At 38.8% G+C, this 24,389-nt stretch overlaps 1 protein-coding gene across 1 annotated transcript in view; it reads left to right on the top strand.

Moving 5' to 3' along the window:
- Window positions 1-23,791, top strand: part of SCAPER (S-phase cyclin A-associated protein in the ER) — a 140,976-nt gene extending 117,185 nt beyond the window's left edge. The window contains 5 exon segments of the mRNA XM_009869196.1: window positions 1,124-1,361; window positions 4,333-4,482; window positions 19,388-19,579; window positions 22,212-22,263; window positions 23,697-23,791. Coding sequence (XP_009867498.1) covers window positions 1,124-1,361; window positions 4,333-4,482; window positions 19,388-19,579; window positions 22,212-22,263; window positions 23,697-23,791 — 727 coding nt within the window.
- Window positions 23,792-24,389: the final 598 nt, after the last annotated feature.

Below are 24,389 nucleotides of genomic sequence, written 5' to 3'. Positions count from 1 at the left end.
CCAGATTCTGATGTAGCATATTTTCAGTGTTACTGTTCACTCTATCTTAATATCATAGTGTTTCCTTTGATTGCCAGTATAGACCAAATGTATTTCCATGTTGAAGCTCATGTGATTTACATTATGAGTTTGAATTGGAGCTCAGAGCATATAAAACTCATTGAATTATTTCTGTGCTCCCACACATCGTTTAACCTCCAGAGGAGAGACAATCTTAGTCTTCCTCAGTGCTGACTGTCCTGCATCACCTTCTGGATTATTAATAATGGGAAAAAAACACAAACAGTGCAAATCACAGAGGGATTATTTTAAGTGCTTTTGAAAGTTTGGATGTGAGAGTGGAGAGGGCATCCTGAGTTTTTTGCCTGCCTGTCCTGACAGCCTGGCTAGTCAAAAACCTCTGTTACTTTATGCTGTTACTCAAAAGTTACCAAAGAAACCTGGTCTCCGTTTGCACAAGCTGTGCTGGTTTGTCTGGAGGGTTTCATACTTACTTGTGCTGTGCTGCCGTACAGTTCCCTGTAATAACATCGAACTGAAATAACAAGTAGTGTGTTTTGGTAACTGCTCCACCACTTCATTCTTAAATTCCTGCAGAACTGTTTGATTAAGATCATCTGGTCCTAGTAACTTACTTTGCTACTTAGGTAGGCAGCTTGTTCCAGTGCCTGCAGCCTGTCACCGCGGCCGTGAGAGGCTCCAGGGAGTTCTCCCACCTCTGCTGGCTGCTGTTGTGAGGAAGAAGGATGGATGTAGGCTGCTGACCTGAGACAGCGCTTGTATGGAGCCCCTGAAGTGCCCCCGGGCTCCCAGCTTTAAAGCTGTCGAATTTCTGCGTGGTCTTGTGCTGGTATTGTGAACCCTCATTTGGGGAGCAAAGACGCCAGAATGCGGAGAGAGGTATTTAAAGATACAGCTGCACTGCAGTTGCGAGACGGTGCCCAGATTGTTGAAAGTATTTTCTGGAAGTGTTGTGGTTTCTTGACACATTAGACGTCAGGTTTTTTTCCTTTTTAACAGTACTGATTTTCTACCATTTGGCTTACTGGAAGTACTGCCTCCTGGGCATGTGTTCTCGCTGGGTGCTGTCTCCTCCTCAGCCAGCCTAATGTTTCTTTGACAGATCTTGGAACATATTTGACAACACGCGTCAGGACCCCACGGGACTCACGGCAGTTCTTCAGTCTACGGATCTGGTTGGAGTCTTGCATATGCTGTACTGTGTTCTTTTCCACGGGACAATTTCAGATCCAAACACAGCAAGTCCTAAAGACAGCTATGCAGCGAACACAATCCAGGTTGCCATTCAGAGTTTACGTTTCTTCAATAGTTTCGCTGTTCTTGATCTGCCTGCCTTTCAGGTAACAGATGTTTTAAAACTTTTCGCTTAGTGCAAAAATGTTAATTATTGCATATGCTTTTGGACTAAGTTTTGGCTTTAAGATCTTAATTCTTGAAGGAACTGTCATGAGTAAATGTTTAGGTTTTGTTCATGCATGAAATTGGTAGCTGTTGTAATTTCCACCATACAGCTGTGGGTAACGAATTTAACCAAAAAGAGAAAATCAAGAGTATGTGAAATGCTGAATCGAATCCATTACTACATCTTTTCAAAAAAACTCACTTTTAGCATAATACTTTTTGTATTTAATAAGCCCCCAAAATGCAAAAAAAAAAAAAACAATCAAAAGGACAAAATAGAAGTTTTTCTAATGTGAAAGGACTTGCTTATATTATAACCACAATTTACATTTGTCAGTGCTTTCGGTAGCCACTTGCTTTATGATTGTATAACCGAAGCTGAAAATAATTTGATAGCATTTTTTCTTACAAAGTAAAATTTTATTGACCAAAATTGGAAATGTTACTTAGTAACTTCATTAAAACATTCATTAAAAAATAATCTAGGTGATCCTACTTTGGCAGGGAGGGTGGACTAGATGATCTTTCGAGATCCCTTCCAACCCCTGACATTCTGTGATTCTGGAATCCAAAAAAAAAAATAAAAATCACATTTTCTTCTGTGAACAGATTTCTAGTGTAAACAAATTTGGCTGTACAAAGGAAGTGCAGATATAGGTTGTACGACACACTCTGCCTGAAACGCATTAAATTCAGCAAGAGCTTTACATGAGTAAAGAATTTAGTGTAAGATATACGTCTTCTTCAGTTTGTATTTCTTGCCTTTGGTTTTTAGTACAGCTAATACCTCAACTGCAGCATCCAGTCCAGTCAGGGTTTTTTACAGTGCACAGAAACAGCGTCTTTATTGGAGTTTCACGTAAAACAACTCTTACACACACCACGAGCTCCCATTTCTTTCTGTAAATCAAGGTGTATCAAAGCATTTGTCTCCTACAGTTTGTTCAGCATTGCTTGGTTTGAGTCTGGATGTTTATTTGTTGCTGCAGATATTACAGGTAATACCAGGGAGTTACACTTGAGCTGGGGCAGTTACAGTTGTAGGGGAGCTATAACAAGTCTACTGGCTGAAGGGCTGCTCCCCGATATCTCGAGAAACCACTGTTAATTTTTAAAATTCAAGCTCCTACTTAAGCTGTCTGTATTTATCCCTCTACCAACTATCATTATGTCTAAGCATCTGTAACAAACCATCAGCAGTAATTCCCAAATCCTGTCGTCTGCATTGGTTTGTTCTACATAAAATGGTGCAAGATAGTAATTACTGCATAAAGGGTGGCAGAAAACTAACCGGTGTGAATTATTATTTCATTCAGTTCATCAACGCAGGGCTCCACTCAGGAAGTACCCGCTTAGCTGTCTTACTGAATTGTAGGCGTAATATTGTTTGTGCTGGCCAGACACACGTGTGTAGTCTCAGCAGCTATCGCTTTCAATGTATTAATGTGATTTGTTCCTACAATGTTAGGAAATGAACATCCACCTGAGGCAGGTCGCTGTCCATTCTGACCTTGGGGGCTATGTAGCAGGCTGGCAGACAGCAGGGGGAAAAAGCAAAGTTTATGTACCGTCTGATTATTATCTCTGAGGAATCATTTTATCACATAATAGTAGGACTATAGAATAGGGTTTTTTGATTAACAGAAGAGGTCTGGTATTCTAGAGTTTGTATTAGCACAGATGGCTCGTGGGTATATATTTCATTTAATTTGACAGTCCAAACAATTGAAAGATGGTGGTGAGAAACAACGCAGGATCCGGAGCTGATATTAATTCTGGCTAAAAAGGAAACATAGTTTCCTTGAAAAATTAGTTTAACTTTTATACACAAACTCAGGTGCCCTTTGACCTGTTGTTATCAGGGAAGGTCAAAGGCAGAGTCGAGGGTCACAGCATGCGTGGACAGCACTAATTAAATAAGGGTGGACCTAAGAACATGACGTTTACACGATGTAAAGCTGTAAATGGTGGCCATATTGGGCGTTAAATTTTGAAAATATGCTAACTTACCAGAAGATAAAAAGTATCCACAGCTGAGTCTGTTTTAATTGTCAAGGATCCTACTTCTGCTGGGTAGATTTTGAAGTATGCTAAAACTAAACTGTCCTGCAGACTGGGATTTATGCATATGTGCTTCACACAGGCTGCAAGGTATAAAATCAAGAAAACTCGAATGAAAGAGATTTTCTCACAGGCCTGGATTGCTGTTCCATTAGTTAGTACACTGTCATGCTCATTCCTTGTGCTTTAGTTTTCCCCTTTGACCTTGTGTCGTTCTGTCTGTTTGACATGTTTATTAAATAGAGGCTGTAGGCTGCGCAGATAAAATCTGATTCTGAATCTCCATGTTACAGCAATTTGCCTACTTTTAAAAAGCATCCCAAGAAGCTTTGCAGCTGAGTGTGCTCTCCTTTTGGATGTTTCGAACTTTTTTTAATGTTTGAAAAAGTCGCTCTTTGTTACTAATCTTTGTATTCCATTCAGAGGGAGAGTTACTAACGAAGAATGCATTTTGCTCTTTGCAGAAATTAAGATGGTTTGGGTTTCTTTTGCTTGCTCCTAAGAAGTACTATTAGCATTAAGTTTTCCTGGAACATGTAGCGTGTGTCAAATGAAATCGTCAACCTAATGCTACACTGAATGTCAACCAAGCAGAATCCAATCTTTCCTGGGTCCCTTTAAAATCTGGATTTGTTCTTGTTTTTGTGGCTTTTCATGGTATAGTCCAGTTGTAAACAATGTTACCAAAAGAGCTGATTCTGCCCTCCACCGAAGTCATCGCAACAAAGGACATAGGATATACTTGGCAAAAAGAAAAAAAAGAAAGGGTGCAATTGATGTATGTGTAATTCACACAATTTCTCTAACATACTGCTAGGTTGTAATTTCTGTTTCTTTGCCTTTTTTCAGTCTATTGTGGGTGCTGAAGGACTGTCCCTTGCATTCCGGCACATTATCAGCTCTCTGCTGTGGTACTGCTCCCAGCATACCTGTGAAGGATTGCTGCACGAAGTCATTATTTGTGTGGGCTATTTTACTGTAAACAACACAGATAATCAGGTAAGGCAAATGGGAAATGGGATCAGAAGTTATCAGGGGCACATTTAGTCATGAATCCCTCAAGAAATCTAATCCCCTCAACATTGTTTTTGAAGCACTTGGGGTTCCTATGGGCACAAGTATATGTGTGTACAAAAGAGAAGCTGAAGTTGCATCTTGATACAAAACCAATAATTTCCTATGGCCAGAAGCAAACTCCATGTTCTTATGCAGACAGCGATGCCGACGTTGCATTGATTTCTAGCTGGCCTTACTCACTGCCAAGATATACTTAGCAACTGATACTTTTAATTCCAAGTTAACTTCGCGTCAACTTGATGAGAAGGCTGTGGTACCCAAGTTAAACCCTTTTAAAGCCAACTAAGCTAGTCTGCCATGAAGATGTGTCCTCAAATGCCTGTGTCTCCATCTCCCTGGTAGCCAGAGCTCTCATTTAAGTTTAAGCCATTCTTTTCCTTGAATCTTCATAGTAGTAAACCAGATACTCTGTTGAACAGTGGAAATTCCCCTTTAGCTTCCTTGATTGTTGTCCATTTTTTGTCAGTGGACTCTCTGACCTCTCATACTAGCTTATAAAATAACCCAGACACAAAACTTCAAAAACATTTCAAGTAATTTAGTCTTAAAAATGTCTTGACTTTTGTTGGCTTACACATAGCATCTCAGGCTGTACTGGGCAGAAGAGAAATTGGCACCAGCTCTTTATTATTGAGTATATGAACCTGACTCGATGTGTAGAAACTGTGCCTACATCTTTGGTACAAATCAGTTGAATGCTGGATTTTGTGACATTACAATTTTGTTCTCTCTCCATATTTAGAACACGCGGTTCCTGTTTTCTTAGAACTTCTGGGGTGGGAATTCAGGTTGAGAAGCTTAGTGCCCTCAGTGAAATTGATGAGAAGAAAGAAGCGTTACAAGTTGTCAGCAAATGTTTAGAGAAAAGCTGTTTGATAACATTCTTAAGTTATCTTAAATGATGTCAGAAGTATAATATGATGTAATTATATAGTTATGTTTGTGTGGCTTTGGCCACAGCTGGAGGGAGGATCCTGCAGCCTTCCTGCCCTGCGCAAACATATTCCACTCAGGATCTGGAGCTGACAGTGGGCACTGCTTTTTCATACAGTCGTTTTGAAAATCCGTGTCGTACTGCTGCCGTTTTCTGATTCCCACTGCTACACAGCGCGTTGTGCTGGCAGCCAGCAAGGCCAGCAAACAATGTTGTCTTTTCTCTGCAGTTTAAAAATTTCTTTCCTGGCACACAAGTACAAACAGATGTGATTCATTGCACGGAGGACTTGCGACTCTAACCATGCCAGGAATAGAGCAGAAGAGGGATTTCCTACCGGCGGGTTCAGAGCGGTCTGTAGTGCCCGTCACTATTTAGCCTCGTGCCCCAGGGCAAAGGTCTGACCCTGGCAAGCGGGGACCCTGCCACGGCAGCCGCTGGCTGTGTCAAGAGACTAAGGATGTGCACCACGCGTTTGTCTGTGGGCGTGCTGCCCAGCTGATCGTTTTGTAGCGTCCCAGAGTCTTCAGCATCTGCCGTTGGGGCTGAGCTCATGTGCCATCACTAGTTTACCCCCGGACTGAGTTGCTTTTCAAGATCAAAAGGTGGCTTCTGCAGCCCTGAGAGTCAAGGCTGGGTCTTTGGTTTGACGGCCGTGGAATGGTAGTACTTGTCATGCACTAAAACCAGTCCTTTGTGGTGGTTTGCTTTGGTGGTTCTATCTCAAGAGGCGTTGTGAGGCGCGTAACTTTATGTGGTTTCTGATATTCCTAATGAATAAGGTTTTGAAGTGAGGAAATGGCTTTTTGGTGTTTGTCGTTGGGGTTGTTTGGGTTTTTTCTTTTGGAAAAATATTCCTCAATTGAGTACTTGTAAAACGCAGGAAAGGTTTTTATAGTAACAGGAAAACTAGTTCCTTTTACTACTAGGCAAAGCAGTACAACTTGCTTACAGTCGTCATTTTCAGGTTCCGTTAGTGTTGCGACTTCCAATAAGGATATGAAGCCTATCATGAGAAGAGAAATGCTTTCCATTCATTCAGTTATGGGTTTCGGTTTTTAGTATGTTATGACCCTCAATTTTTTTCTTTCGTTGTTGGTCATCTGCGGAGTCCTACTAAAAATAAAAATTGGTCTCACAGTAAAAGCTTTCGCATAGTAGTCTTGAACTCCTGGAAAGAACAGCGTAATAAAAATAGATACACCAGACTTGAGCTATGAAAACAAATTTCAGTAGAGCCTGATAGCTCTATGTAGTGTTTGAACAAACTTTAAAGGCGTCATTAACTAATGTATTTCAAACCAGATTCACATTATTCTTGCACAGGCAGGTGTATGTTTGTTTTGAAATGTTTGTAATTTAAATAAGGCTTTTTCTCTCTAAATTTGTATTCCTTATTACAAACCTTTGTACGTTTTCATTCCTTCCAGCTCTCCAAAAAACCCCAAATAGTTGTTTGGAGTTTTCAATATGCCTTTTGTGATTCTTTTGTCCATCCACATTAACCGATAAATATCTAAAACAGTGTACTGGAATAAAGAAAAAAAAATGCATTAATTATTGAAAAAAGTAGTTTCCCAGTTTGGAGAATAGATAGATTTCTAAAAAGGAAATTTTACAGCCTGTCAACCTCAACATTGACCTTCTGTAGTAGAACTGTGATTTAAGTAAGTGAATTATTACCACTATGCAGTCAAAATAATAAAAGGGCAATTTCCTAAATATTTCACATTCATAGAAGAAAATCTTTCCAGAGGACCATATGCCAATCATTTAATGTAATATAAGTTTGTCTGATTTTATTACACTGTCTGTGAAAGTCTGTATATTTAGTTGAGTGGCAAATTAAAAAGGAAGATTCTTTTTGCTGTTACAGCTTTGAGATCTGTATTTCACTGCACTTTCCCAGAGCCCCAAATAAGAGGGGGCCCTCCTGGAGGGTCCTGCAGGCAGCAGAGGCAGTGGCTGGGGTCCCAGTTAGTGCTTTCACCACACTTGGCTTTTGGTCCAGGCCCAAGTGATTCTGTCGAGGAGCAGTGAGGACAATGGATTCCTAAGGAACACATTCCTAAGTGTTTTGATAGTTCTTGCTCTGTTTATTTTAAAAAGACTGCGATTTTGCTGACTCTGCCCGCATATAATATATTAGTAATATTCCCTTCCTTTTTTCATATTTTGTTTTAACATTCATAAAGCTTTTCCAGGGCAGCTGCTGTCACTGAAGAAATAAATCAGTTATGAAACTGAAAATTTCAAAAAGCAAAGAGTGTTTCGTTAATATTTTAAATGCTTTAACGTCATTAGTCAAGCCTAAACTGCACTGTCTGTTTTGTATCGGCACGTGAACTTTTGTTTACTACAGAGTTACGCTGCCAACGGTTCACGAGACGGGGTTCTGTAATCGTGCCGCAGCAGAGCTCAGCTTTATTAGGCATCTGCTTTGCATGAAGTATGATCAAGGAAAGGGATTCTCTGGTTTTGGCCACCATTTAATCTGCTAACATAGGAAAACAGGTCCCATGATACTAAGGATGACATGTAAAACTAAACTGCATCATAAAAATAACACTCTATCTTTCAATAAGCCAACCATGCTATATCAGAATATAGGATTACAGTTTCTAATTAAAATGTTCTTGTTAATTTAAAATATCCTTCTATTTCATTACATTTTTATTCTCTCTCATTGTTTAATTATTATAATGAATATAATTAGCATGTCTGTCAGTTCACTTCATTTGCATATTATATTGGATAATTGAATGTGGTCCGATAATTAAATTAACGTGAATGACAGATGATTTGGCTCCTTTCACATTGCTGTATTGGGAATAAAAATCTTTCCATATTCATTGCCGTTAGTGAATATTTTTCAAATGAACAGTCGTCACAAATCAGATCCTCAGACTCGGTATCTTGCCCGACGGGCTCCAAAAGAAGTTGCGTCTTTCTTTTGTTATGCTATACATGTATTTAAATAAAAATAGCTTTTGTGCTTTCAGTCTTTGACACACACTGTGCTTAGAGTGTTCTAGAAGAGTCTCACTAACCTTTGGGATTTTTAGGATGCGGAACTGTATACTTCTAAATTGTCAAACTAAAACATATTATTACCAGATTGAAAAACAAAATCTCTGAAAGAGCTAGGGAAAAGCGTATGCAGCTTTTAAAATCTTAACTGTAAAATTAAGGTTCAGAGGTAGAAGAAGACTTTTCTCTTAGAATAACAAATGCAATTGGAAAAATTTGGACATGCAAACCACGTATCCTTGAAAAAAAGGATTTTGTCCCCCAAAGTTTGTCTTCCAGTTGCATAAGTCAAGCTTACTTATTTCTCTGTCACTCAGAACCTTTTATCCTTAGACACTTGTGTCTAAACAGTGCGTTATCCTTAATGTGAACTTATAAATAATCGAAACGTTAATACCTAGTAATCCATCTGTTGAAAACAGAAGCTCACAGAATTAGATTTAATGGTATCAGTAATTTATTAGAAATTTATCCTTGCTATATAAATGTGGAAGTTTGTCACAAAACGTGTTTCAGGCATACGAGAGAGCTCCAGTTAAAGGAATAAGGAACAGTAAGATTACAGGATATCTTGGGAGAGGAATTTCTCCTAGCTTAATAATAGAAAATGTCGCACGGCAGTATCACAGTGATAAATATAACGTTCAGAGAAATTAAAATATTGTATGGTAGGCACAGTTCTGAAAGGATCATGAAATTTATCACTCATTTCCAGAACAAAGCAAGCACGGTTGATAGTCCCCAAGAAAAGCTTCATCCTGAGATTGCCTTTTCCCTGATTTTTTAGGTGATCAGCCTATAGTTATATTTTCTTTCTAGCATTTTTTTCTTAATTCTGTCATAACCTAGCAGCACAATTTATCCCACAGTAAGTGTATATCCCATACGTATGTATGTGTAAGACGTATATCCTGGCTGTGGTTGCAAGTACTGCTGGATTGTAAGGGCTACTTTAGAAAGTGACTTTAGATCATAAGTTACCTTCTGTTGGGAAATTATTTTGTGCTTTTGACTGTGTTCGTGCATATTGGATTTCAGTATGTGGCCAGCGTCCTCTGTTGTTAGCATGAAGAAAGCATGCTACTTTAAAAATGGAAAATCTGTGAAAATCAAAAGTTTACAGGAGAACTTGGAAAATGGTTATAAGAATATTATGTAGAGTTTCCATATGGTTTGTTTACTGGAGGCCCTCATTAAACTTTCATTATTTATGTAATTTTGGGGGCTATGGAGTGACTGGAACAATTTTGATCTGGTAGGTGGAGTTTTTGAAAATACAAGAGAACAGTGAAGTGCAGAAATTCGTAATTACTATATAGTTAATACTGTAAGTAAATAGTATCTGAAATTATTTAATTCTGATTTTGTTAGTTTATTTTCAGAGGAGGGATTTTTAGGAGTATGGAATTCATGTTGAGGTTGTGGGTTTAGCTCTTTAAACCTTAAAAAAAACACCAAAAACACAAAACCACAACGCTTTAAAGCTTTATAGGTTTGAACAAAAAAATATGCCTGGTAAATTTTGTGGAATAGCTGATTTTGGCAAGTGAGTGATTCATGGGAAGTTGTAGTCTTGACTGCCATTTAGGAGCACTTCAGCTTGTGGACCAAAAAAATCCCCTAAGGATTAAACTCACTAGGTTAAAACGGAGTAAATTAAAACAGATCTGTAATGGTATGCTTTTTCTCTATCAGCCTTACGTTCTCAGACCACATAAATTCACTTAAGTGGAGCAATGTCTTCGGAGAAGATGGCATTCCTATCTAGGCAGCCAGTGAAGAGCAGAGGTGCCTCTTAGGTAATTTGTCAGACACCTTCGTTTTTGTTTGAGCTTACTGGTGAGCTTTTTCTTTTTTAAGAACAATCTACGACAAAGCAAATAAAATAAGAGCAAAGGCATGTGGGACTGCATATTTCACATGTCACATCTTAATTGTATTTCTAACATTCCAAAATATATCCTGTAATTTTTTTTTTCCTTTTTTTTTTTTTTGCTAGAGGGATAGGGTGTGGGGAAGATCATTTGAGCCAAGACTTACCACAGAGCCAAGTGTATTTAGTTTCAGTTCATGATAGCTGACTGATCCCTGTAGGAGAGGAAGAGGGAGTGTATAGGAATTAATGAACAGACTTGGATTTATCATATTGTCTTATTCTTCAAGAATTAATTTAGCCCTCAAATTCATAAAAGCCAGTGCTTTCAACAACCTTAAACATAGTCCGTAAGTAAAGCTTAGAGATGAAGAGAGAGAGCAATTGACTAATGCCGCCCCTGGGGAACGACGTTCTAAACTTATTTCTGGGTCAGGAATAAAAAGAGTTTGGTGGTCTCAACTTAGTCTCCAGTGGACCTTTGTCCACAGAGTTTGGTGTAACCCTGCTTATTAATAGGCAGTTTCTTCTGGGCTATGCCTGGGCCAGGAACATGGTGGATTTGGGCGGTGGAGCCACATGGGCTGCAGGAGATGGACGTGGGAGCTTGCACAGCGCCTGCCTTCGCTCTGCCTCCCTCCCACCTAGCTCATCGGTCGCTCCGCTTCATGAGAATTAAATTTCACACAGAAATCTAAAACAAAGTCTAAAGCCTGCAAATATTTAATCAGGCCTTGTGAGCTATTGTCTGTCTCGCCTCATGTGTGAGGGAACTCCCTGTACTTCTCCCATAACCTCCAAGTTTTCCAAGGCTGCGCAGAGCCACAGTGAGTGTCCCCGACCTCGCTGGCCCCACGCAGAGGGAGCGCCAGCCTGCTCTGCGTTCACAGCTTTGGGCTCGGGCAGCTGACAGTTGTTCCGAGCATTTGGATGCTGCTCTAGGAGTGGGAGCCTGCGAGAGGCCCAAAAAAGTCTCCCAACCCTGTTTCGTCGTGTTCATCTCATGTAACACTTGACTGAAGCGATACTAAAACATGAAGAATAAACAGAATGCATTAAATCTTGCGAAGCGAGTACTGTGGAAAATCTTGCTCGTCTCCCTCTCCCCTTAGTAGTGAGTGAGTTTCATGGCAGTAAAGTACATTTTCTCGCTCTCTGTTTGGAGCTTTTCCTCACCCAGCTCTGTACCATGGCCAATGGCTCTATGTTTCACAGTCATTTGATTTGATGATCAGATATTTTCACAAACCCTTTACATTTATTGTGGAAGCTAGAAGACAAAATGTACTAGTAATAAAAATTCTGAGACTGTATAGCTTACTTGCGAGTAGGGTTTTGGAGAGTGGCAGAAAATGCTTGCTTTTGAGGAGAGAGCATGCTCTGAGAGACACAAAAAGGTTTCATGTGTTTTAGACTGTACTGTTTTAATTATTCACACCTTTGGGGGATTTTGACCCTAGCTAGCTATGTTTTCAAGGATGATGGCAGAAACCTCTGCCAATAGTCTCTCTGAGCTTGTGTTGAGTAAGTCCTGTTTCTTCAAGAATCTTTCATTCACATCAGTTGAGTTTCATCTGTGTCCGTGGAGAATCACACTCAAAGCAGCAGCTTAAATTTACAAGTGGTACGTCATCAAAGCTGAAGATGTTATCTAAGCGTGGAGGTGATTCTTCAGTAATGGTGCAGGGCTACAAGGGCTAATTCTGATCATTTCAGTGTTCAGAATAGTACCGAAGGATGTGAGACACAGCACAATGTGGGGTGTTTTTTTTATTTGAGCTTAAAGAATATATGTATTTCTCAATAAATTTCATGCATAATAATACTCTGGTTAAAACCTATTGGGCCAACACTTAAGTAACTGTCCCTTTACGTTATTTTAGAAACTGTAATGCTTACCATTTTCTAGAAAGCAGTAATACCCTTCAGTTTAACAAGGTTCTTAAGTATATGATTAACAGTAAGCATGAGAGCAGTATGACATGTTTAAATGTTTGGTTTTGTATTAATATGTTAAATGCTAAAATGGTGTCATTTTAAAAGGTAGGCTTTCCCTTAATATTATTTCTAGTTCAAGTATAATGTTACTATTTACCCTGTACCTTGGGCATGTGTTAAATTAAAAAATAGCTTCGATGCATGTTAGAATTGTTTGCATTCGTCTTTCATCACATTGTAATGGAGCTTATCTTTTTCCATATCTGTTTAGTATTATCCAGTTATTTATTGCTGAATTTAATCTATATATGCTTCATTTGTTATAACTTGTTAGTTGTCATTTTGGGTGACTTTATTTCAAGAGCTTTGTATAAAGAACTTTTTTATCTAGATTTCCCACTAGCATCAGTTTTGATAAACATTTTTATATCTTTACTGCCTCAGTGTGCTTGTATTTGCCATTGTCTCATCCTGATTGCTCAGATGGCTTAGAATGATTACACAAAAACTGCTCAGATCATTTTTTTTCTTTGTCACTTACGCACAGAGCACCACCAAATCTCTGTGCTTAAACCCTAGAGCTAACTCTAAAAGGACAACGCTCATGATGTGGTTTATAGGAAGACTAATGTTGTTTCTGAACTCTGTTATCTTCTCTCTGAAAGCTTACATGTGATATTGAGAAAACAAACATTGGGATTTTTCAAATAGACAAAACTCTTATTTTTGAATTTGAATGTAGCATTCTAGAATACTGTTTCTGCATGGAAGTGGTGCTCTGATAAATGTTAGGAGGAATTTGGAACATTCTTTGCTCAGAGTTGTGCCAATAGCGGAGTTTGCAAAATGGAAAGAAAAGAGCTTGACCTTAAAACAGAAGAAGAGCCTAAGTGGTGACATACTCTCCTGATTAAATACTAGCAGTATGAAATCTGTTTATATAGAAGCAAAGAAATAATGCAGATCTAGCTTTGAAGAGAAACTCTGGACTACTAATATAAAGACTTATTTCTTTTACAAAGTTATAAATAACCTGACATCAAACAAAAGGATTTAACCGTTTGATGGAATACTGTAGTGACAGAGATTAGATGCACAGTTCCTGTTCAATAAAGTTGTTAGTTGTTTGTACAAATTAGAATTGACATTTATATAAATGATAAATAAATAGAAAAGAAACATTAGTAGTTCCCATACAAACAGTACAGTTTTAAGATCCAAATGTTTATGATGTCCCTGTTCAAGTTTGGAAACATAGGTCGCAGGAGATAGTGGAAGAGGCCATTGATGCCAGCATCAAAGCAATTGCTTTGGAATTTTGTAATGAAGGAGATAATGGGGCAACACAGCAGAGTGAAAAGGGTTGCTTGCCACACTGAAATGAACATGGCGAATGTCTCATAGCAAATGCACCATCCTTGACAAGTTAAAAACATAACCTGTTGTGGGCTTAGTCTGGGACTTGGTAACCTGACCGCTGTCTAACTGTTTGGAGGAGAACACCTTCTTGCCAGGCTTAAACCAACATATTTTTACCTGGAATACTGTGATGAGGTTTTTTTAAATTATTATTTTGGGGAGAGGGAAGCAACCTTTGAGGAAATAATGGAATAATATGGTAAATACTATCATTTTAGAATGCCTTGTAGCTTTCTAAATGTATGGATAATCTTCGGAAAATGGTAATACTTTATTTGCAATATGGTGATTTTCTGGTCTAGCACAGTTTAGTTCATTGAGAACCTGGCTTTCTGAATCAGTTGACTGCTCTGTTCTCGGTTCTTTGTTTTGCCTTTGTATAGACAAAGAGCTTGCTGCTGGCTTTCTGTTCTTCCTGACCAGAAAATTAATTAGCCTCTTTGAAAGATAATTCCAGTGGTTTTATGGTATATATGGACAGAAATAACTGACATGAATGATGCCTTTCCAGAGCTGCTAATGTCCAAGTGAAACAAGAAAACCTAAATCCATCAGTAGAACTAGACTAAATATTACTTTAAAAATCACCACTTCCACTCTGCAGTAATCCTTGACTAACCTTGCATAGTAAACAGGGAGTGAAAAAGTTCTTAGTCTGGGACTGAATTTTTTTATTATTTTTTTTTTTTACTTGTAATAAAATATCTGACAATATTTAGCACGCATGTATAGAACCATTGAAAACCAGTCTGTGGTCATAATCTTCTTTAAATGTCCAGAAGGTTGCAGACAAATTTTTAAATTCAATTAGTTTCTCTTTTTTTAAAAGTTCTGTACTTATTAAAAAAGTGTGCATTTACAACTTGGAAACAGAAATGTAGATTGTCACCAAAAATGTTACTCCATAGCTTTAAAAAAAATTAAATCTTCTCAAGGCAATTGAATTTAACTGTTAGTTCTTGAAAAATTAGTAGCATGCATCTGCATACATGCCTGATTAGGACATGTGAATATATGAATTATCAGTTTGCTTCATTTTGACTAATATTTGTTCAATATTTTACTTAGTCATTCTTCAAGTTTCTGGCTGACATTTTATTTTTTTCAGTGAAAATCCTGGTTTTTACTTACAAGATGCTTATAAACTCAGTTATCTGCTTGTAAATATAGAGTTTCAAGGACCAGAGTATTCTTACTTTAATTTTCTTGTAAAATTAACTATTGACTATTTTATTTCTGATTTGTCATGTAACTGCTCGTACGTTCTGTATCATTGCTGTATCATTCGAAAGATCTGGATCCTGTTAGTTACGAAGATTTTATTACCCTGCTTTCACAGAAGTTCATACATATACATTTTAAAGTAATTGTAGTTTTCATTCAGGATAAGTGGAAAAGAGAGAAAGATGAAGTGAAAGACAAATCCATGTATATACAGTGTGTAAATAGAATGAGGAGGTGGTCGCTAAAATATCTTTCCCTCGCCAGTTCTCATGCAAAGGTTGCCGGGCGTATGCCAGCAGTTATCTCCTTGCCCTTACAAACAAGGGAAGGAGTTGCACTTTTATGATTCTTACTGCGGCAGGATCATCAGAAAGTTAATTTTGGGCCCTCAGAGCTTCAGAGAAAAATTCAATGAGCCACAACATTCCCTTTGCTACTCAGGAAAATCATACCCGAGTTACTTGGGTCGTATGTTTTATTAGTTCCCTAGCCAAGACCTTCGGTCCTGGGAAGATCTCCTTTGCGTGGTGGAAGGAGAAGGTGGCTGCTGGAGCTGTCCTGGTGGGAATACAAAGGAGAACTGCAGAATCTGGGATGGAATATCCTTCCAGCAGTCAGATCAGGTCTGTAGCCAGACTCCCCACCTAAGTGACAGGGGAAGCCTTAGCTCCCCGCAAAAATGATGAGTTCCCCTCACAACTTTATTGCTGTTCCATACTACAAGGAGCTTTTAATTTTTTTGATTGATTGTCCTTTTTTATTGCTCAAGTACTGTGTGGCATATCGCTGGCTTTTGTCATTGCAGTCTGTTTTGAAAGACTGACTTTTATACTGCTTCAGATTTTCACAGCTAGAAGGATTGCAGCAAATGGCCAAGCAGTGCACTCTGTAGTGAGCGTCGGCCCGAGTAAACTTGAGAGAAAAACGGATTCCATCTAGAGACTTGAGAAATCATGAATCATGCTTTCCTAAGCAGTAGACTTCAGAAATACCAGTACAGTGGATGAGGATGGTTATAGCACTTGGGAGTGCAGAGTGCATTTTCCAAGGAGTCACACGGGAGCACGCATTGCCTGCTAGGGCACAGGAGAGTGCCTGACCCGCTGGCTATTGGAGATTAGGCAAAGGAGCGGGACCTGCAGAAGGCTATAAACGGGTGGGAGTGACAGAAGATAACTGATATGCAACCTTGAAAGGTGTTGCTCAGTAAAAAGTTCCCCCAGGTCATCACATTAGTCATTGTGCTGGACAGTCAGCTAGTGCGGATTCAGTAGGTAGGAAAGCTGGAAATCCAGACACAGACCAGGCAGGGGAAAACGTATTTGTAAAGATGACTTTTAGTAAAGGTTAAAGGTAAACAAAATGGAATATTAAAGCAGCATATATTGTGCAGCCTTGCTAATTGTTGGCTTGTACAATGTAAGGTTGCGCCGGTTCAGTACAGTAAAGGATTTAAGATGCTCTGGCCTCTCATTTTCAGCAGGCTTTTCCACTGAGAGCAGCCGGTGCCATTGGCCGGTGAGTTCTGGCGTGATAACCATGAATCTCATCCCCCCGTGCCATCACAGGGGCTTTGCATCAGAGTCTTGAGTTTGGCTGATTACCACCAGGAAGAACTTCATTAATTCGTCATGAAATAGCATTTCAAAAATGTATTTGCTGTATCTCTTACCTCTGTCTCATTTGAGTCTTCAGAGGGTTATTCTAGTGTTTACTGTGTTGCGGCACAAATAAGCTAAAGTAAGCAGGAACATCTTTGGAATTTATTTAAGCTAAGTACAGATAAAACCAGTAAAGTTGTATGAATAGCTATGAATTCTGAGAGTAAACAAAATTTTTAGTGAAATATAAAAAACATTAATATGAGTTGCCTGCTCTGAATAGAAAAAATTAAAATGTAGCTTGTACTAATTTGATAGGTCTCAATTCAGAAAAAGAAAACGACAAGCAAATATTAGTGGAACCTAAGCACACATCTGAAGTTAAGCAGGTGCTTTAAATGCTTGGCTATACAGAAATGCAGTGATTTAATTAGGGTCGTGTTACATTTGACGGCCATATCTGACTTTCAGGCTAGAGGGAGAGCAACAAGAAAACCTGATTCTAGGCAAATGCATCTGCATTCCGGTATGTGGCAGGACGAAAAGCAAGCTTTCTGCACTGCGTTTCAGTAAGGAGTTTATATTAGACCATTTTCTAAGATGAGTATTCCAGGCCTGCAAAACTCTCTGGGATCATTAAGCCAAGTGGCTGTTTAAAAAGAAAAAAAGAGGAAAAAAAAAAAAGTCTTTTTCCACCATGAAAAAAGTCATAGGCAGGGTTTTAATTTGTTTTCTTTGTTGTTCATCTGCTAAGTCCAGTGCTGGACTTTGCTTTCTCCACCAGCTGACGGTGAATCAAGGACTATGTGCCCTGCTAGAGGCTTATTTGCGTTTTTTATTCCGGCAAAGGATGACTCATGATGATTTTTTTTCCGAGTACTTAATATAGTGTATCAGGTTTAGTAGCTGCATTAGTACAATGAGCTGAAATCATTCAATTGATTCCACATGCCGTGAATACCAGATTAAAACAATCAACAACCCTTGTATATACCGTCCTATCTTTAATGTTGATAACATCATAGTAGTAAAAATGCTGAAAGGAAGTTAATGAAATAATAATTCCATGGAATCTATTTGGGAATCTGCACTGTTAGTTTTGCAGGAGTTCACTGATTATCCGTGGCATGTTTAAAACAGGTAAAGGAAGTAAAGTGTGAAATGAAAAATGAAAACTTCTTTTCTTCTGCCTGTTCATCAAGCGTACAGTGGCCATTAAAAAGAAATCAAGAGTTCTATTCTGCCCTGGATCAGAAATACTAGTTGTAGTTATTTTAGTACAGTTAAAATTGATGTTGAGTACTTTTCTGAATGTAGAATTTACCACAGAAGAACATACAGTAACCATTCCAGTTAATATAAAATTCAAACAGAAATCACGAACTTGAAAGGCACTGTCTTGCTTGCAGGGTGGGCGCTGACAGTTAAATTCAGAATCATCCAAATGCCTCAGTGATATTTTCTTCAAAGCAGTGTCTGAATGTATGCTTAATTGTCAGATATTTGGCTCTCTTTTAAAAATTCTTCCTATCTTTAAGGGCATTAAGACGTTTCTACAACTATTTTGAAAGGTTTTCAGTGTCTTTTTGGCTGGTGAACTGAAAAAAATGAAAGCTATTACTTTGTTGATCTTGTTTTTAAACTCAGCTGCATTATCAACTGAGAGTGTGCTCTGAAGGTATTGTTGAAAGTGCTTTGAAAACTTGTAAATCCCTGTAATTTATGTTCCTGTGGTCTCAACTGCTTCTTTCTGTCCTTCTGGTTTTAATTTGAATGTAGTCTTGTCTGGGTGTGTACCTGTAAAATTGTGTTTTTCTAAGTACAATTTACAGTCGTGACCCTAAGTTTTACAGTGTTCTAACCTTATAGGAGCTTCCTCCTATGCCGAAAAGCCAACTTTGGGTCAAACAGCTCTTTCATATTATAATTGTCTAATCAAGGTTACTTGGAACAGATCCGATTTGGGCATTATTTTTTTTTTTTTTTTAGTGTATCACAAAGACTTTATAAGAATATCAACTAAATTGGAAAGATTCATTTGCAGGAGACCAGTAATAGCATTGCCTTATTTCTTCAGATGTACACAGTTGTAAACTTAGCCTGCTTCATGACAACAGTCCCATTTATCTAAACAATTCTCCTTTTAGAGTCAATGGCACTGATAGAAACCAAGATAAGAAATACAGATGGGAGGATCTTTCTGAGTCTCTCCTTACTGAAACTCCTTGCTGTGCAGCTCACAATCACCTTTTTCTTTTTTGTGCCTGAGAATGCGTGGCAGACATCTACCCTGAAACAGAGTCCTCTCTAATTGCCAGACAGCACTCTAGTAGGGGATGATCGAGCTTCGGGAGGGTTTTTACAGTCCCGAGGATCTCTTCCTTGACTTTTTTCCCCCTAAAGACAGGCTTTCTGTGTTGAAATGGCAGGGGTTGGGGTTTTTTGTTTCATAGCTCTAACTCGCAATAGTCCCTTCGCTATAATTCTTTGTCTTCTGAATGAAGGTATTAAATTATTTGTTTTATTGTAATCTGCAGATTAATGCCCTTCTCACTTACTGTGGTTTTTTGGGTGATACTGGAAAAATAAGTTTCACGGCCTTGTTTTCTTTGTGTTCCTCTGCAATAAAAATAGTACTCGCACGCTAAACCCAAAGTTACTTGGACTAAACGTTACGAGCTTTATTTTTAGCATTTGCTCCTTGGCCATGCTCATTTTTTTAGCATGACTTCAGCACCCTTGGTGGTTAACAGGAAGAGAAGAACAGATAGATCACGTGTTTTAATTTTGTTATGTTTGCATTTTCAGATCATCGTACAATCTGGCCGTCACCCCACGGTGCTGCAAAAGCTATGCCAGTTGCCTTTCCAGTATTTCAGTGATCCTCGGTTAATCAAAGTGCTCTTCCCTTCGCTAATAGCCGCTTGTTACAATAACCCTCAGAACAAGATCATCCTGGAGCAGGAGATGAGTTGCGTTTTACTCGCCACCTTCATTCAGGTAGCTATTGCAGTAGCGTAACCGCAGTCTGCAGGGTAACTGCAGCTCTTTTTCTAGCCTTTGGTGTGTATATGGAAATCATTTGACTGAAGTAAAACAAGTAAACAGCATTGAAGTACTTTAAGATTCTCGGCAGCTCTTTTCAAACCACAGATTGTTGCCTGTACTTGAGGCATCTTAAAACACTAAAAGGTTACCGAGTAGTCCAGGTTCTCGCTATCACGAGCGGAATCCTGCTTTCGTTAAAGTTATTGGATATGCTAGGAAGATTTGACGCAGATCCTGCTATTACAAGATAATTCTTAAAACAGTTATTCTTAAAAAAGCACTGCGCATATAGCGTATCTAAAATCGGTCTATTAATGTGTTTACATACGAATGTACAGTTGTATACTGTGTACAGTAGATTTACAGAGAGAACTGGGCAGAACTGTATATATTTTATGCAGAAAATACACAGAACATATGTTACCAGTCTAATCTTGCAGTCTTTATTTTTGACAGAAAGCCACTGAGGTCATTACAAATACTGTTTTGAATAAGGATTTACAGCATTTTTGTTCCCGTTGTCTAAATTTATATGCTGTGCTTATTTATGCCTGCCTCATGTTTTCCATACGTTTTATTGACCGTTTCCAATAAATAAATGCAGTTTTTGTAAACACTCTATTATTAAAAAATAATATGCTTTTGGGAGTCTGGTAACTCTGTTCAGTCACCTGAAAGTTAGTGTTGTTGCTACAGAAACATTAGTCAAACTCTTTTTCCCTGATGCTCTACAGTTAGTCTGAGGGTAAGCTACAGGAGTTTGGGAGAGAAGGCACAAGAACTAAATATTTACTAGAAGTCTTCACATAACATCAAACTTCTGAGTGCAACTACTTTTTATCCTTTTAATACTAAAATAATTGCATAGCAGTTTAAAAAAAAAAAAAAGTCAAACTTAGTATGAAAAGAATTTGCCAAATCGTAATGAACTTTTGGTTAAATACAAAGCTGTAATTCATCTTTCACTTTGACTTCCTTAAAGTGAAACTACAGTTTTCGGTGTAGAAGTTGCAATGGCAAAAAATAATTTAAGCATTGCAAGTAAATGCAGCAAGTTTAGAGTGGTTTTTTCAGCCAAAAAAACATGAGAGTGGAGGAGAGTGTTCCCTCCAGGAATAATGAAGGTTATTTATTCTGATTTTTGTGCTGTGAGAGAATCACATTTAAATACCTGGTGGCTGCTGCGAAGTGTAAGTATATTTACAAGGGTCAATGTTATTAATTTGATTTCCAGTTAGAGGTATATTTCAGATGCCAAGTCCACGTACTGTTCTTGCAGGTTTTTTAAAAAGGTGGTGTATTAAAGTAGGGAAGATCCTTGTGTGCTGTGTCATGTCTTTGATGACTTCACTGGTACTTTTTACTCTTTTTAAAATCTAATCCCAAATGTTGCACGTGCACGCACACACAGAGGGTGTGGTTCTCAAAGAACCAAGGAATGCTCAGATACCCGCACACACAGAAGAGACTCCCTCTCTACTTGTATTTCAGTCGCTGCCTCTTGTCAGGCAAATCTTTTATTTTCTTCAGTGGAAGCTTTGGGAAAAACTGTTTCCCTGTGACTAGAAAATGAGATTCTTCCCGTGCCAGGGAATGCAGAAAGAAGTCCTGTTTACGTAAAAGTTTGGTGGTGTGTACGAATATAACACTTAAATACAGTGTGTTAAATGTGTGCAGCATAAATCAAAGGAAAATGGTTGCTGAATTTGACAATGACCCGCGTTATGCCTCCCCACCAACAGATTTATTTCCATCGTCTGGAGTTTGCAACATCCTTTTTATTTTTGGTACTTCTGTTTCTAGGTGTGCTGAAAAAAAATTAAAAATAATTAGGAGTATCTATGCTTTGCTGAAGCGTGTCTCTTACGTCAGTCAATACTGACTCTGCTCAGTGAATACTCAAACAAAAGATAGGAGCCTAAAAGCTCGCTCTCTCTCTGCGGGGGCAGCTGATGTGCCCAGGCCTCCAGGTCGGAGGGACTTCGGTGTCCTTGCTGACTGTGGAGGGTGCCACGTCCCGTCGGAGGATAGCGGGGATCACCCGATGAACTGCGCCTCAGCTGGTTCCGCAGCTGGCTGCAGCCTGGGCCCGAGCTCCGCGCCTCTGGGGGAAGAGCTTTGCTGGCTCTTGGGAGATCGGACGGCACAGCTGATGAAATGGGGATAATTCGGGAATTTTCTAAGAGAGTATTTGGAACCATTTGTTTTAAAGAAGCACAGCAATAGTATATGTCCTCTTTAAAGTTGTGATAATAACTAGTTCCTAAGAAGATATTTTTAAAAAGTAAAATCTTTTGTGTATTAGATGTTTTATTTGGGGTTTGTTGGGGTTTTTTTTGTGGGGTTCTTTGGTTTTTCTTTTCAAAAAAGGCATAAATAAAAGTATAAAAATCCACTATATATTATAGAATTTAAGTGTTAGCAGTATTCTGTTACAATATGTAGCAAACAAGCTAGAGTTTGTTTATTTACAAATTTTGTAAAGTATTTATATTTGGAGTGATTGTGAAGACTTAAGAATACTGGTTTAATTCTTCAGATGCAAGATATGAAAACCTGATGCCGTATTTTTTTTTTCCCATAGGATTTTGCGCAGAGTTCGGGCCAAACAGATAATCAATTATCTCAGCAGAGGGGTATGTCTTTAATAAAATATAAGAGAGTAGCAACTGGGTAACAATGAGTAGATATTGTATTTTACCGTAATTTATATTTTTTGAATGTGCATCACAACAGAAGAAATACAGTAAATTGCAACATGATTTTACAGTTTGGAGAGAGGCTCCCTAGCTTATATCCTGACTTAAACATACATGTCTTCCAGTCTGCTGCTCATTGTATCAGGAATTCAGACTGCTAATCTTTATTAAATGCTATGTGGTGTCATGCCTTAAAATGTGATATTGTACGTGCGCATATTTAATTAGTTTTCACAAAGGTTACCTTCAAAGGTTTCAGGTTGCAGGAGCTATGCAGCCATGCCAACACAGCCAGGGAGCCAAGAATTCGTAAAATACTGCCCTGTAATTGTCCTGTAAAGTTTGTCATTGCAGAAGAGTTTCGATTTTTTCATTTCTCCCTAAATAACAAGCAGAAATCCACCACCATTTCACGGAACGTTTGGCAGAAAATGAGCAGTTCTAGTCTAAAACATAAGCTTAAATATAAAATTAACGGAACTTTATGAAGATTTTTGCCGTCAGCATTTGCTGTCACCGTTCTTAGTCTGTAGCAGCCTCGTGCAGTATCTGCAGCACAATCTTTCCAGGATTGTGTTTGCGTGAGAATCTGCTCAAGAAACATCTAAAATCCGACTGGAAAACTGCTTTTTATTTTCACTATTCAAACTGGATGAACTTTTAAACCAAGATGACTATGTGGTGACATGTGAGCGTGATCTCTAAACATTCCCCAGTTGCAAAAAAGCTGACTTAATAGTATAAGCAGGATTATTTTTATCCCTTATATCACTTGAATGTGGAAGATGGTGTCCCCAAAAAACAAATGGGAACAATAACGTTGCTTGGAATAAAACTTGAAAGCGCAAACTTTGTGGTTGGCTGCAACACGCTGCTTGAAGGTTTGGACCCCACAAACCTCTGCACGCATGCACAGTCCCGTTCACGTCACCAGCGCTCTTAGGAGTTAAAGCTGCGCCTGTAACGGTGCTGTGAGCTTTGGGGGAATCGAGAGCAAAACCTCTCCACAGCCCATGGTGGAAAAAGAGGCTGCTAAGAGAGCGAGCGCCGTCGCGGCTGCCCAGACTTGAATGGGGCTGAACTGGAACATGTTAAATATGTTCCCATGTGTAAAGCAGAGAGCCTGATCCAGACACCTAAAAACCTAAGCCTTTGCTCATGAAAGCCCTCTGCCCCCGTTTTTAAAGCCAAACTTTGTCTTCCAGAGCTCCACGGAAGTGTTGCCCCATGATTTGAGAAGGTTTTGGTAGGGGGAGGGGAGTAAATGACTTCAGCGATTTCAGATTGGCTGTGCTGTCATTGTTCTTGTGTTATTGCCGTCTTATCTTAAGAGGGAATAACGGTTCCATTTTGTGTTTTATCTTCAACAGAAAAATTCTTAAGTTCTCAGGATTATCTTGAGTTGTCCAACAGATTCCCCCGCCAGTCCTGGGAAGAAGCTCGACAGTTCTTTTTGAAAAAATAAGTCTTGCGTTTGGTTTTAAAATCCCTAACGTTGTCACGCTGACCAGTTCCTGCTGCCTACCCTCTTTAAAAGGCTATTCCGAAAAGTTTTTGATACTTATGCTGTAGATATATAATTTGCACTATTTATATCATGAGTACTGTAGATATTTCCGAGTTGTGTTTTGTAATTTTGATAATTTGAGTTCATTTCATTCGCATATCCTTTGTCATGACCTGGGTGTTTTCTGCCCCGCGATGTGGTGGCACCTGCACTGCGGAACTGCTGGAAGAAGATGGCAAATAGAGAAAGAATGTTCTATATATCTTGTAATAAAGTAACTTATTCTGTCTGTAGTGTGACTCCTGCGTTGCAAATGTCCGTGTGTTTGAATTAGCATAAGTGACACTAGGTTCGGAGAGAAAAGGGGGAAAAAAAAAGACTCCTAAGGTGTATTTCCAGTTAATCCAGTGTCAGATTTGGCTCTGAGGGAAGTTTGCTTATGATCTTCGGGTGATTTGAGTCACGTAATGCGGATTTTTTTAAAACCACGCGCATTTTTAACGTTTTGGTAAGACTTTAATACCGGTTGTTGAGACCCCCCGGTGTTCTCCTCCCG

This window comes from Apaloderma vittatum, unplaced genomic scaffold (genome assembly GCF_000703405.1).
Source record: "Apaloderma vittatum isolate BGI_N311 unplaced genomic scaffold, ASM70340v1 scaffold285, whole genome shotgun sequence".
Taxonomy (NCBI): domain Eukaryota; kingdom Metazoa; phylum Chordata; class Aves; order Trogoniformes; family Trogonidae; genus Apaloderma; species Apaloderma vittatum.
This window is presented reverse-complemented; position numbering and strand designations above follow the sequence as displayed.